Below are 12,395 nucleotides of genomic sequence, written 5' to 3' on the forward strand. Positions count from 1 at the left end.
TGATGTTTTATATACAGGGTATTGATGTCTCATAAACCTGAGCTAATCCCTTGCAATTCTCACACTGTTAAGCCTTTGCCTTCTCTGTCAGGTCCAGGCTATAGAGAAGCAGTGAGCCACTGTAGTAATCGCTGTGCTCTTTCTTTTCACATCTTTGTGTAGGTTTCATGGTGCCTTTTTTTTTTTTTTTTTTTTTTTTTTTTTTTCTTCCCCAAAAGACAGCTTCATTACTGAGCTACGAAGCTGTGCTGATGTCTTCGAGGACTGGCCAAGAGAGACTGTTCAGGGCTGGAGAGACATTTGTTTTCCTAGGCATTTCCAACACTGCCTGCTCAGCAAACAGCGGCGTGTTGCACCGCAGTGACATTTGCATGAGACATACGATGTGATCGAAGCCTTCCTGAAGGGTAACCCCCTGCTAGGAAGTTCTTTAGTGCCAGAACAGTCTGCAGATGCCATTGATAGACGAGCAGCTGCTCTGTTGCATCCTTGATTTTGTTGTTTCCCAGAGGCTGCCCACTGTTTCTGTCTTGTTTTCCTTTGTAGGTTCTGTGGGCACCCCGCTTCCAGGGGTGGAAGTGCGCGTTGCCACCGAGACCTTGAAGAATGGGCATCGTTCCTACACCATCCATGCTCAGGGAGATGAAGGCAACACGCAGGTAGCGTTCAGCCACGTTCTCTGCTGCTTCACTTTGTCCCCTGAAAAGTTCTCTCCTCCTCAGCCCTTTGAAGCCCCGAGGCCTGAGGCTTGCACTGCTGTTATTCCCCGGAACTCGGTGATGCTGTTCAGAGTTTTCTCTTTCTTGTGCTCTTCTCGTGGGTTACTGTAGCCCTGGTACTTGATGGACCTCACAAGTGTTGTCCTTGCTGCGTAGGTGAACAGCATCTGAGAGAGTAAAACACCCCCTGCGTGGGAGTGGGAGGTGAAGGCTGTGATGTAAGGGCCGTGGGCTATGGTATAAGATGATGTTGTGTCTGCTGGGGCTGTTGATGCCCCAGAGGAAGGTGATGAGTTCAGCAGTGCCCGGCCTTTGAAAGCCGGGACAAAAAGTTGCAGTCTGCTACAGAACGTAAGAGCAAGGCATAGAGGGGAATTCAGATGGACCCTTCTCTGGTCTAAAGAATCACTAAATATCTGCAGTCTGGAGGAGAGGAGGAGTGATTTCTCACCCTAGAAATAAGCTTTGTGGTTTTTCACTGCGTTTGAGCAGGGGTTTAACAGTGAGAATTGGAAGGGCAGGACTGGGGGCCTTAGGGGCTGCATTCATTTCAGAACAGCGCAGCGGGGGAAGCCCATCAGGTTTCCGTGAAAGTCCAGCTCCGTCTGCCAAGTGGTATCTGCACCAGCAGTTCTGGTATCTCAGAAGTCGCCTGTCCTTGATGGCGAAGCCGTTGGGCCCCTGTACCCATGAGCTGCCCCTGTGTTGGGGTGCTGCGTCTTCCCCGCTGCAGAAGCAGCCCCCAGCCCAAGGTCCAGCGTGTCCTGCTGCCTCAACCCCTTTCTGTCCCCGCAGAAACGGCCGAGCAGGGTCTGCATTCCTGCCCCGTCTCCTTTGCGCCCTCGTTGCGGGTTGCAGGTCACGTCGCCTCCAGCGGATCAATAGCCGGGTGATGGACTGGCTCGGCTGAGCAGAGAGATGCTGCATGTGCGAGAGAAATTACACCAGCCGTCGTGTGCGCCGGGTGGGTGGGAGACAGGCAGGCGTGAGATTCGACCTGAAATACGTGGTTTCACTCATTCCTCCGGGGAAATAACCTCTCAGCTAGCCACGTACCTGCCAAGGGCTCGGAAGGAGCCTTGGGGCAGGGTACACCAGCGACGCTGCTGGTGTAAGCACTGGTGAAAGGCTTGAGAAAGCCCTTTTTTTTTTTCTTCTAGATTATCTGTGCTGGCAGCTGGAGGAGCCAGCGGGACCGCGGGCAGCCCCGTGTGTGGGTGGGTGGTGGCCAGGCTGCAGCAGGTTGCGTTCTGGTGCCGTAACGGAGCGCTGGATCCCGCCGCAGACGTGCAAAACGAGCCCAGGGGAGGGCTGAGAGAGTCCACTCTGGCCAGAGTTTGTGGCTTTTATTAAAAAAAAAACAGAAGGTTTGCTGCTCTTTAGTCTGTGTCGTTGCCGCGGCGGGGCTGAGCAGCAGGAAGAGGAGGAGACCTGGAGCACTCAACACGTAGGAAGCCGCGTCCCGTTTTTATCACTTCACTGGATGAGTGTTGTTTCACAGTTTTGTCCCCTCATCCTGGAGTTAGATCTTGGCCTTTTTTTCCACTTGTGTGGAACTGAGACGTGAAATATAATGTGTCCGTTTTAGTAATGATCCTGTAATGCCTTTTTTACCCTGAGGGATCCCTAGGCGCTTTACAAATTAGGTCTCAGACGCAAGGATCCTTGAAGTGCAGCTACTTCCAGGCTGAAATGTAGACGTTGTTCTGAATTATGAGAGGAAAAAATACGTAGTGGTTTTTTTTTTTTCCTGCTCAATATTCCTTCCCTTTCCTTTTGGTTATAGGGAGCGACCAGAGAAGGAGGGGAGCCCCAATGACCTGGTGCTGGAAGCCCACCTCACCCCCATCCAGCGGGCTTCAGAGAGCTGAGACTCATATAACTCTTCTCTTTTCTCTGGCCACAGACTGCTTGAGTTTATATTTGGGGCAGAATATTGCCCTTTTATCCCAGCTGTTTCTCACATACACCCTTCAGCCCCCGGCGCAGGCGGCTGAGGTCCATACTGGCATCTCACGGTGTTCCCAGTAGCTCCCAGCAGTGTTGATGTTGGCCCCACGCCACTTGCTGATGGCTGGCTTTCCGTCAGGCTCTCCCTTGGGGTTTTGGTTGAATGTTCTGGTGGATTCTCAAGATATCAGCGGGGGGGGGGCTGTGGGGAGCTGGTAGAGTTTGCCTCTGGGCGTTGGCTGATGGGTCGGTCCCTCTCTGAAAGGCTGTCCCCATCTCACCCACCTTGCCCTTTCTCCCGGCTTAACTGGGAGTTTCTTCAGGCTGAAGGGAGAGAAATGGTCCCATTTGCTTCAGGCCACCCTAGGAGATAGTGGCTGGCTGGGCACCTCCGGGACATCCACAGCATTTCCAGGAGCAGAGCGGAACTGGCTGCCTCTGTCCCTGGGACTGTCAGAAGGGCCGTGGCGAGGTGGGGAAAAACGGTCCCTGCTCTCAGCGTGTCTTGGCGCAGGCGGATGCGTGGAGATGCCAGGAGTTTGGGGTTTATCTGGCCTGGGTATGGAGTGTGACTGTCCATCGCGTGGCCGCGCTGGCGGGCAGGTGGCAGCCGTGGTGGCACACCTCTTCTCCCGGTGACGGTGTCCTTTCCCTGCTCCACACCTGCGGTCGCAGGCAGAAAGCCTCACCTGCTGCCTGTTCCTGCCCAGAGATGCTGCTGCTAGCACGCTGCGTGCATCATGCTTGGTTAATAATTTATGTCAGAAGCGGGTACGTCAGTGGAATTTATTTAAAACAAGGAGGATCTGACAGTCCGAGCGCTCATCATGCTCCAGCAGTCAGAGAAAGGCCTGGCTTTGTGTAAAAGCAGCTCCTCCACAGCAGAGGGGCTGTCCCCAGGATGAGAAGACCCGGTCGGTGTCACCCTCCCTGCCTGTGCCACCAGGCAACCCTGGCGTGGCCTTTTCCTTGCCTCTTATGAGAAGGGATAAACAAATACTTCCTCCCCTCCCTCGCAGGAGGGCTCTGAGGCTTACGGCGTGTTGGCAGAGGGCTGGCAGGTCTGTGGGGTGGACGTGGCAGAGGGGTCCCGGTGGAAGGACGGTGGTGGTGGGACCGGTGGCAGGAGGCACACAGCCCTCCCAGCGCTTGCTCAGCCCAGGTTTGAGACGAGCATCCGCAGCCCCATCCCTGCTCCGGGCATTTCTCCGTGGTTTGGCATTGATACTTGTGAAAAATGACCAAACGTCACGTAATGGATTGCTGGAAATAAACACCTCCCGGCAGCCGGGCGGGCACAGGGAGCGCCTGCCGTCTGCTTCGGTTACCCGGCTTTCAGGGCAGGGAACCTCCCTCCGTCCGCAGAAATCGCGGTGCACATCCGCGCCGAAAATCATGAAACCGCCAAGCGGAGCCGACCCTGGCCGCGGCAGGGCCACGGGGCTGGGCCGTGGGGCGGCCGCGCCGCGGGGTGGCCGTGCCTGACAGCACGGAGGGCTACGGGCGAGCACGGCGGGGCAGATCTGGTGGGACGCTGAGCCCCTCGGTAAGGAGCTGGGCTCCAAGCCATCTCTTCTCAGCAGCCTCTCGGCTCCCGCGAGCAGGTGATCTTCGTGGCAGGGGTCAGGCGCGTTGTCAGGGCAATCTGCGAGGCGTTCACACCTCGGCTCCGCCGTGCAGCAACCCCCCCCCCGACTGCGAGCGGAGCGAGCGCCTGCCTTTGCCAAGGAAATTATTTGCTGAGCTGTACGGAGCCTCGCAAGGTCACCGCCTTCCCCGCTCGCGTTGGGCTGAGGTTTCTGCCTTCTGCTCCCTCTCGACGGGAGAAGACAACAGACTTTCTCCGAGCTGTTTCCTCCCCGCTAACACTGTCTCTCCCGTTAGCTGCCGGGGCATCGCGCCGTTCCCTCTCGTGCCGTCACTCTTTGGACATGTTTGCGCATCGTGCCGCAGCGAGATGCAAACAGGAGCGCGGCGGCATCGCGGCGGTGGCAGAGGAAGGCGTGTGGGTGGCGGGAGCGGGGAGGTGGGGATCGCTTCTGCTTTGCCATCCGGTAAGTGCCTGAGCTTGCAGCGAGGGACTGCTGTAATTTGCAAAGCTGGTTTCTGGCACACCCTGAAGATCAATAATCTACTTAGCTGAGCGTTTGCTGAGATCTCCGCTCTCCCCTTCGTTTTCTCTCTTCCCGTGATGAGAGTGCTGGGTTCCTTTCACACACGTGCTCCGATCTCCTTGCAGCTCCCAGGAGCCTTGCGCTCCGTTGGCATCCAGTTTGCTCAGGTTTTCTAGCTGGCTCTCGTGCCGCCTCCTCGCTAATCGCTGCTGCACCTTGGGGCGGCGAGTTGGGTTCCTGAGCTGCCCGCGACCGGGCTGCACCGTCACTGAAACCACGCGCCCCAGCCTGACCAGATCCCCTCGCCGCGCCGCCTCTTCGCGGCCGAGGGTGCTCTGGAACCTGCTGTGGGCTGGGGGCCACCCGCGGCGGGGCAGGGTGGGCAGGGGGTGGCGCTCCCCATCAGAGTCACGGTGCCTGCACCCCCACACAGCGTCCCCCACCGACGTCCCCTGGCGATGTGGTGTCCCCTGGAGAGACGCCGTCCTTGGAGCGCTCGGAGAAGTGCTTCTCCTCCGGTGCATCCCTGGGGAGCCGAGGTGTGGAAGCGGGCGTCGGGGGGGGGACAGCAGCGGCTGGCCCTCCTTGGAGCCCTCCCAGCTATCGCGCGTGTCGCCGCCTGCATCCGAAGCGGTTCCTCAACTTTTAACCTGCCTGGTGAGCCCGTCTGACCCCATAAGCAGGCTCAGCAGCCCTCACCCCCGGCCCCAGGTGCTGTTTCTCTTGGTCTTTTTTTTTTTTTTTTTTTTTTTTTCCCCTTAACTTTTTGGCAGCCCAGGGATCTCGCTCTCCCCGTGCCTGGCCCCGGCGCCCAGGAAAGGGTTACAGCTCTGCAGCGCTGAACGTTTCAGTTTGCTTTGTTCAGTGCGATGCATATTTCATACGCTCAGCTTCCCAGCTGGCAGAGGCCTGGAAACCCTGCAAGCTGTCGGGTATTGTCTCTCTCCTCCTTTATTTGTTTGTTTGTTGGTAGGTTTTTTGGGTTGTCATTTTTGTTGGATTTCTTTTTTTTTTTTTTTTTTTTTTTTCTGTTTTCCTCCCCCTTTTCCAAATTGCTCGCTCCCACGCAAACCAAACCCCAGTCCCTGACAATAGGGGTCTATCAATAGATAAATGGTTTCACAGCTGTATCTAACGCAGCGCTCCAGCCAGGGCTTTGATGGCGAGTAATTTTCTCGTGATGAGGCTGCGAAGGGAGCCGTGCGGGACGTATGGCTTGCAGAAGCTGGCAGCAGGAGGACGCTGCAGCCATGGGCTTTTCTCTTCCCCCCCCCCCCCCCCCCCTCCCCTGCCCCCCCAAAGGTTGTAATTATCTCGTTGTTTATCCATATGCAAGCTGTCGTCCTGGACGGGAACCGGCTCGGCTGCGGTCATCCCTCCCGAAAGCCACCAGCATCTCCTCCCCGTGCCCCCCCCCCGCCCCCGGCGTCTCTGCCATCTGCTAGCAGCTTGCTGCTGGTTGCCAGCACCTCCGCGGGGCTGCGGGCGTTGGGGGCAGCTGGTGCCGTCACCCTTTGTTATGACCGGAGGTCTCGGCTGTTGGTGCCCCCGTGGAGGGGACCAGGAGTGGCTCCACCTCGCTCACGTTCATCCCAGACCTCCAGAGAACCGGTGGAGAGGTCCTTGGTCACTACTGAAGCTGCCAAGGTTGGCTTGGAGGCTTCCTCCGAGGTCGGGGCCACCCCCACGGCGGTGTGCCAGGGGTGGGGGTCGGGCGCTGTGGACTTGGCGCGTCTCTGGGCCACGTGGAGGTACTGTTGCCTGCGCATCTCGTGCGTGGTGTCTCGTCGCATCCGTCCAGGTATTTTGAAACAGCTGGTGCGAGTGTAGCTGGCTCCTCTCCCGCTTGTAGCTCCTGAGGGTAGAGATAAGCACGTGCCAGCCGGGACTGGCGTTCCTGAAAACGCTGGCAGGGACGTGACCGCCTGACCCGGGGAGTCCTGTCTCTCTCTGTCCCAGGCAGCCACCCTGGTTTGGTCCTTTTCTGTCCTCATCAGAGCTCAGCCTAAACCAGTTTGTTCTTTATCCTCAGTGCTCCTACACTTCCAGAATGTCTCTCTTCCCAATACTACAGTTTTTCATCCGTTTTCTTGTCCCTGCTGCATCCCATCCTTGTGTACCTCCCGCAGGTCTCTTGCTGGTGAGCGTGACCTCCAGTAAATTCCATCTCCCACCAGCAGCTCGCTACTGTAGGTGCAGGATGTGCCCTTTGGTGCTGAAGCCTCGTGGGATGCCTTCATCAGGGCAGCAAGTCGCTGATTCAGGGTCACACTCGGGACTTGGGGTGGAATTCAAGCGGAGCCACAGAGAGCTGAAGGCTGGCTGGCGAGGCTGGCTGGCTGACAACGCTCGCTGGCCACCGCCGGGGCTCACGGGATGCTTTGGGCTTCATCTCCTCCGCCTGAGTCTTTGCCCACCTCCCAAACCTTGCCCTCAGCCCCGTGATCTCTCCCATCGGCAGGCAGCGTGGGGAGTACGTTGTTGAAGGCAGCCTGGATTAGACCCGCTGGAACCTCAGTCCTCGGGTTTTCTGGCACGATCCACCTTTGGTAAACTGCATTTTTTCCCCGTTTTCCATTTGCCTCTGCTTCTTCCAAAAACTCCTCCCAGAGCCCTCGCAGTGTTGGACACTGCAGTTGTGTGTATTGCAGCTACGGTTCCTGTTTCATCGTGTTCCTCTCATCTCCTCAGTATCCTGTTTTGTGTCCCGCCCAAGTAATTCAAGTTTCTGCACTTGGTTGCCCAGGCTTCTTTCATTACTGTATAAACATTTCAGCTGCTCCTCATTGATCACATCCAGTTCCTTAGTCAACTCGGTCAGTAATTGCATTCTCATCTGTATTTATATCTCCTTCTTTCTTTCTGTCTGTCCTCTGATTATTTTTTTTTTTTTTAATTTGTGGCCATAGCTGTGTTTTATATCTTCCTGGTAGTAAAAGTGGAGGCAGAGATTATATTAGCATCGTGTCCCCTGGTTTCTCATCACAGGAGCAGCCTTGATCCCAGAAGACTTATTTCCTTGCACATTCAAATTGGATCCATCTGTCAAGAAGAACCCCCTTTCCACAAGGGTTTCCTTCCAGCTCACCTTTGTCATAGCACCCTCAAGATCTCTATTAGTCTCTTCGTTATTGTTTTACGTTTTCATTCCTCCTCGTAGCGGAGGAAAGCCTTGGGATGTGCGTCCTTGGTCCCTTTCACCAGGCTGGCAGTCTTGGTTCTCGACATGAGGGACAAGGGGTTGGTGGGTTCCTTTCTGGTCCCGTCGTGGCTGGTTTTGGTCTTCAACCCTTTTCTGTGTTCTTGCCTGTGCCAGGAAGAGCCTGGGAGAGTGAAGTGTCCGTCTTTGGCGCTGTGAGGCACGGGGTGAAAGCAGCTCTCCTGCCAACGCAGTCGCTGGTGCTTGTTTCTGCGTGATTTTTGGAATTCCACCACTTCTGAGCTGCGGGTTCAACCCACGTGCTTGCAACCCGTCGTCTCCTCTTGTTGGACCTCCAGCCTTGGCCCGTGGAGGCTGTCGCTGCTGTAGCGTGTCTTGGAGGTGTTCGCCAAATGCTTGGGGAGATGCTGAAGCACAGAGGCCGGAAGGAGAAGGGACAATCTCTGCCCCAGAACAGCCCAAGGGAGGAGGCACCGGCCGCCGCGGGATGGTTCAGCACAAGGAAGCAATTAGAGGTTCTCGGGCAGCGTGATCATCTGTAGTCCCAGCACATCACAGCCTCGCTGACCTCGACTTTTAAGTGAGGCTTAGGAAGAACGAACCGAAGGTGGGCCACTAATTGAATCCTTGCCTGGTCCTCTGCCTGCCCCCGAGCACAAAATGGGAGCAGGCGTCGCGGGGGCACGTCGGGAGCCTTGCTCTAATGAAGAGAGCCGAGGGAGTGGGAAGATGTGCTGACATCTCGCCTCGTTTGTTATCTTCTGCAGCCTGCAAACAAGAGGGATGAGAACTGCAGCGGGGAGAGCTGTTGGCGTTTCTGGAATAGTGTTACCCGTCTAATTTATGGTGTTAATATAGATGAAGAAGTTTTGGGTCCGTGGAGCAACGGCGGGGAGGACTGACCTTTCCCAAACTTGGGTTGTTTTCTGTGGTTCTTTTGAGATCATCTGGAGTTAATCAGCCTGAAAACTTTCAAAAATCGGTGTTGCCTAAAAATACATACAATCACTTTTCTTTTCAGTGGAGCCACGTTTGCTGTAAGTAGAGGGTTGGGTTTTTTTGAAAATAAGTTTCAGTGTTTCAGCTCCGCTGTGCACCAGCCTTGCTTTTAAATTTATAACCCTCCAAAATGAAAAGTAAATTGATCTTGGTATTCCCAGCCCTTTTATAAAAGTTAACATTGCAAAAACAGATGTGAAATGTGGCCTCGTAGATTACAGTCTGGGCTTGGGTTTTTTTTTCGTTGGGTTTTCGTGTTGGGTTTGGGGTTTTTTTTTTTCTTTCTCTCTCCGTGCTGTGTCCCCCAGGAGCAGAAATCTGCCTTCTTCCAGCAGGAGGAAAATTGTTCTGTGGCTAAATTGCCTCCTGCTAGCCTTCTGCAGGATGCTGCGGGGCGCGCAGCTCAGAGGAGCGACAATGCTTTTACAAAACCGCGCCACTTAGCAGGGAATTTTTAATTATCCATGTGCACGAGAGTTCAGGTTGCCTGGGAATTTGGTAATGCTCTAGCAAGCCTCGCACCTCTAGGACATCCATTCAAATATGGCCCAGCGAGACAGTGATTAAAAGGTTCTGTCAAGCGGTTTATTGGTCTCCAGCTTCCTTTTAGGAGGCAGGTGAGCATGTCCTCGCCTCCCTCATCACCCACCGCACCGGTTCTGGATGTAGCGTGATCCCCCCGGTCTGGAAAAGCTGGGTGTGGGCAAAGCCTGGAGCTCCCGTGCTTTCTCCAGGTCGGTGGGGGCTGAGCTGTTGGACGCCGTGCTGCGACAAGGCTTTGCTGTATCGCAGTGCTCTCCGGGCCCCCGAAATCTTGAAGGGGTGAGTGAGTGGTCTCGTGTGGGACAGCGAGCGTGACTGGAAGCGCTGGTGGCAGGTGAGCTTCAGCAGCAGCGTGGTGGTGAGCCTGGCAGGGCATCCGTGCTCCGCAGCTCGACCCTGGGGCGCAAGGAGGGAGGTGGGGCCGTTCTTCAGGCTTTATGTTATTTTCTGTGCCCTGGTGTGTTTAAAAACAAACAAAAAACCCCCAGAAATAAGTGACTGCTCTGCGAGAACGGCTGAAAGGGCTCCGTCGCTTCCATAAACCTCACGCATATCAATTATTGTCTTCTGTTAGTCACTTAAAAGGCCAGGTTATTGCTTAATTATTTTCCTCGTGGTAATCACTTATTTACGAGGTGGGGAAAAGCGCCAAGCACTTCCAAGCTGAGCAGCAGCGCAGGGCTGTGGCGGAGGAGGCAGGGCTGCGGAAGCATCGCCTTCCTCCCCGCGAACGTCAACGCTTTCGCTCTGCTTGGTTGGCTCAGCGATGGTGCCCAGCCCCTGCGCGCCCCGGGCTGCCCTCTCCTGCTCCGGCCGCAGGCGGGTGCAGGGCGCTGGGCTGCTCAGGGTGGCTGCAGGAGCGGGGTTGGCGGCGGGGAACTGGTTTGCCGTGGAGCCAGCACTGCGGAGGCGTCGAAAGCTGGCGGGGTGGGAGGGTGGGAGAGGGGAGCCAGGCGTAGAGGTGTGAGTAGGGAAGAGTCACAGGAACGTGATATGAGACCTGCAGGGCCAGGAGAGCCCCTTGCTCTGCCCCCCTGCCTGCTCTGCTCCACCCCATCCCGGGAAACCACTCCTCTGCAAGCGCGCTGCCTTGCTCTTCTGGGGCACGAGGTCCCTCCCGAGAGATGCTCTGTCCGCATCCTTTGGTGCTCACCCAGGAAAGAGGTTCAGGTTATTATTTTTGGGGTGGGCAGAGGGAAGGAGGGGTCTGGTAGAGGTGCAGTGTGGCTGCCCGAAACCTCCTGTTTGCAACCCGGAGGAGGTGTTTGGGTTTTTTTTTCCCAAAAGCTTGTCTGCCTTCCTCCCGATTCCCTCAGCGCAGTGACAAGTTATTGCCTCCCCTGACAAGCCTCACCTTCCAGCTTTCGCTCTGCGCCTTCCTCACGTTTCTGCTTAGGAATCCGCCGTGCCTCCTTCCCAGGGAAAGGCACGCCGCTCGGAGCCTACCTCCATAAAAGCCCCTAATTCCATTAAAGTCCATTACAAGCTCCTCTCCCGCAGTTCCCGGAGGAGCGCGGGGCAGCGTCTATCAGAGACCGCAAGAAAACAAATGGCCACTTTGAACAAATCCCGGGGCCGTTGCCAAGAGGGGATTCCCGGCTCTTTACAAACCGCCCTCGCCTCCTCCTAATGAAGAGGTAAAATGGAAGCAGGGAAAATATGCGTTTCATAATCGCCCAGATTTAGTCCTTCAAAGGATTTATTACAACCTTTTATTTTCATGCGTGGAAAATGTAATCTTATCTAGTACGCCGGCTGGCCCAGCTCAACTCGCCGAATCGGTTTTACAGCAGAAAGCTATCAAACGGCCACCTTCGGGGGCACGCTGGGCCTGGGTGTTAAAGTTGCTCGAATGCATTAAAGCAGCTGAAATGTGCATTAAAATATGGCGCTAGGAGCGGGGGGGGGGTAGCGGTGCAATTAGCAATCTGATGCTTTTGGCAGCTGCTTGCAGCGTCGACCCGGTGTGTCACCGACGGGTGCCGCTGAGGTTTGCCGGAGAATGGAAACAAACGCACCACAGCCACGCTGCTGCCGCCAGAACCCCGCTTTCCGAGTGGGTTAGCAGCCAGCTAGCTTGGTGTCCGTGGGATTTGAGGGGGGATCAGAGGCGAAATAAACGCCTCGAACCTCGAATTTTAATTTGGGCTGGTCGCGAGCAGCGGAGGCTGCTGGCGCTGGGGTGGTTTGCATCCCCCCTGCTCCGCTGGGGAGCAGCGCCGGTGACATTCGGAGTTCAGCAAGCAGAATCCTATTAAGATAACGTCACGGCCTTTCTGTTTTACTGTTTGCAAGCCAGCCGTAACATCATTAAATTACACAACAGGGAGGTGCCTGCTGCCAAGGAGCTCTGCTCGAGATAAGATGTGGGTTGAGCCGCTGCCAAAATTTGAGTCGATATGACGAGGAATTTGGAGCCGGTTCAAGGCTCGAGTCGCACAAGACGTGGCAGCGCGCAGGTAGACGCGGCGCAGGATTGCTCCCTGGGGCGACTCCGCTGCTGTGCTGCGGGTTAGCAGCTCCTCGCCGTCCTTACCTCTGCCACCCCCTCCCCAGCCCTTTGGGGGGGAGTCGGGAGCAGCCCGGCAGCTAAAGGGGTGGACCGGGGGGGCTCACAGTAGTCATTAAAACGCCTGTAATGAGAGGGCGATTTCAATAGCTCGTTACCTCTAGCCGAGGTGGGACCCAGCGGGGTTTGCAGGGAGGTGAGCGGGGTGGAGTTGCCCCCCCAGGAGGAGAGGTGTCGCTGGCGGGGTTGTAAGGGGCTGCGTTAGCCCCATGGGCAAAACTGGGACTGGGAACACCGGGGGGGAGCACTGGGTTGCGAGGGGAAGTTGCTTGTTTTGTGATGCCACGGCTGGTTCGGTGGGAAAAGGAGTGAGAAGAGGGAGCGGCATCGCAGAGCTACCT

General features: G+C 56.2%; 1 protein-coding gene across 1 annotated transcript in view; it reads left to right on the top strand.

The window, feature by feature from the left end:
• The window catches only part of ACSF3 (acyl-CoA synthetase family member 3), a 61,367-nt gene that overhangs the window by 17,817 nt on the left and 31,155 nt on the right, over window positions 1-12,395 (top strand). Inside the window, exon 5 of the mRNA XM_086468883.1 lies at window positions 547-659. Coding sequence (XP_086325009.1) covers window positions 547-659 — 113 coding nt within the window. The remainder of the gene's footprint in view (window positions 1-546; window positions 660-12,395) is intronic.

Source organism: Leptosomus discolor, chromosome 8, assembly GCF_034619465.1.
Source record: "Leptosomus discolor isolate bLepDis1 chromosome 8, bLepDis1.hap2, whole genome shotgun sequence".
NCBI lineage: Eukaryota > Metazoa > Chordata > Aves > Leptosomiformes > Leptosomidae > Leptosomus > Leptosomus discolor.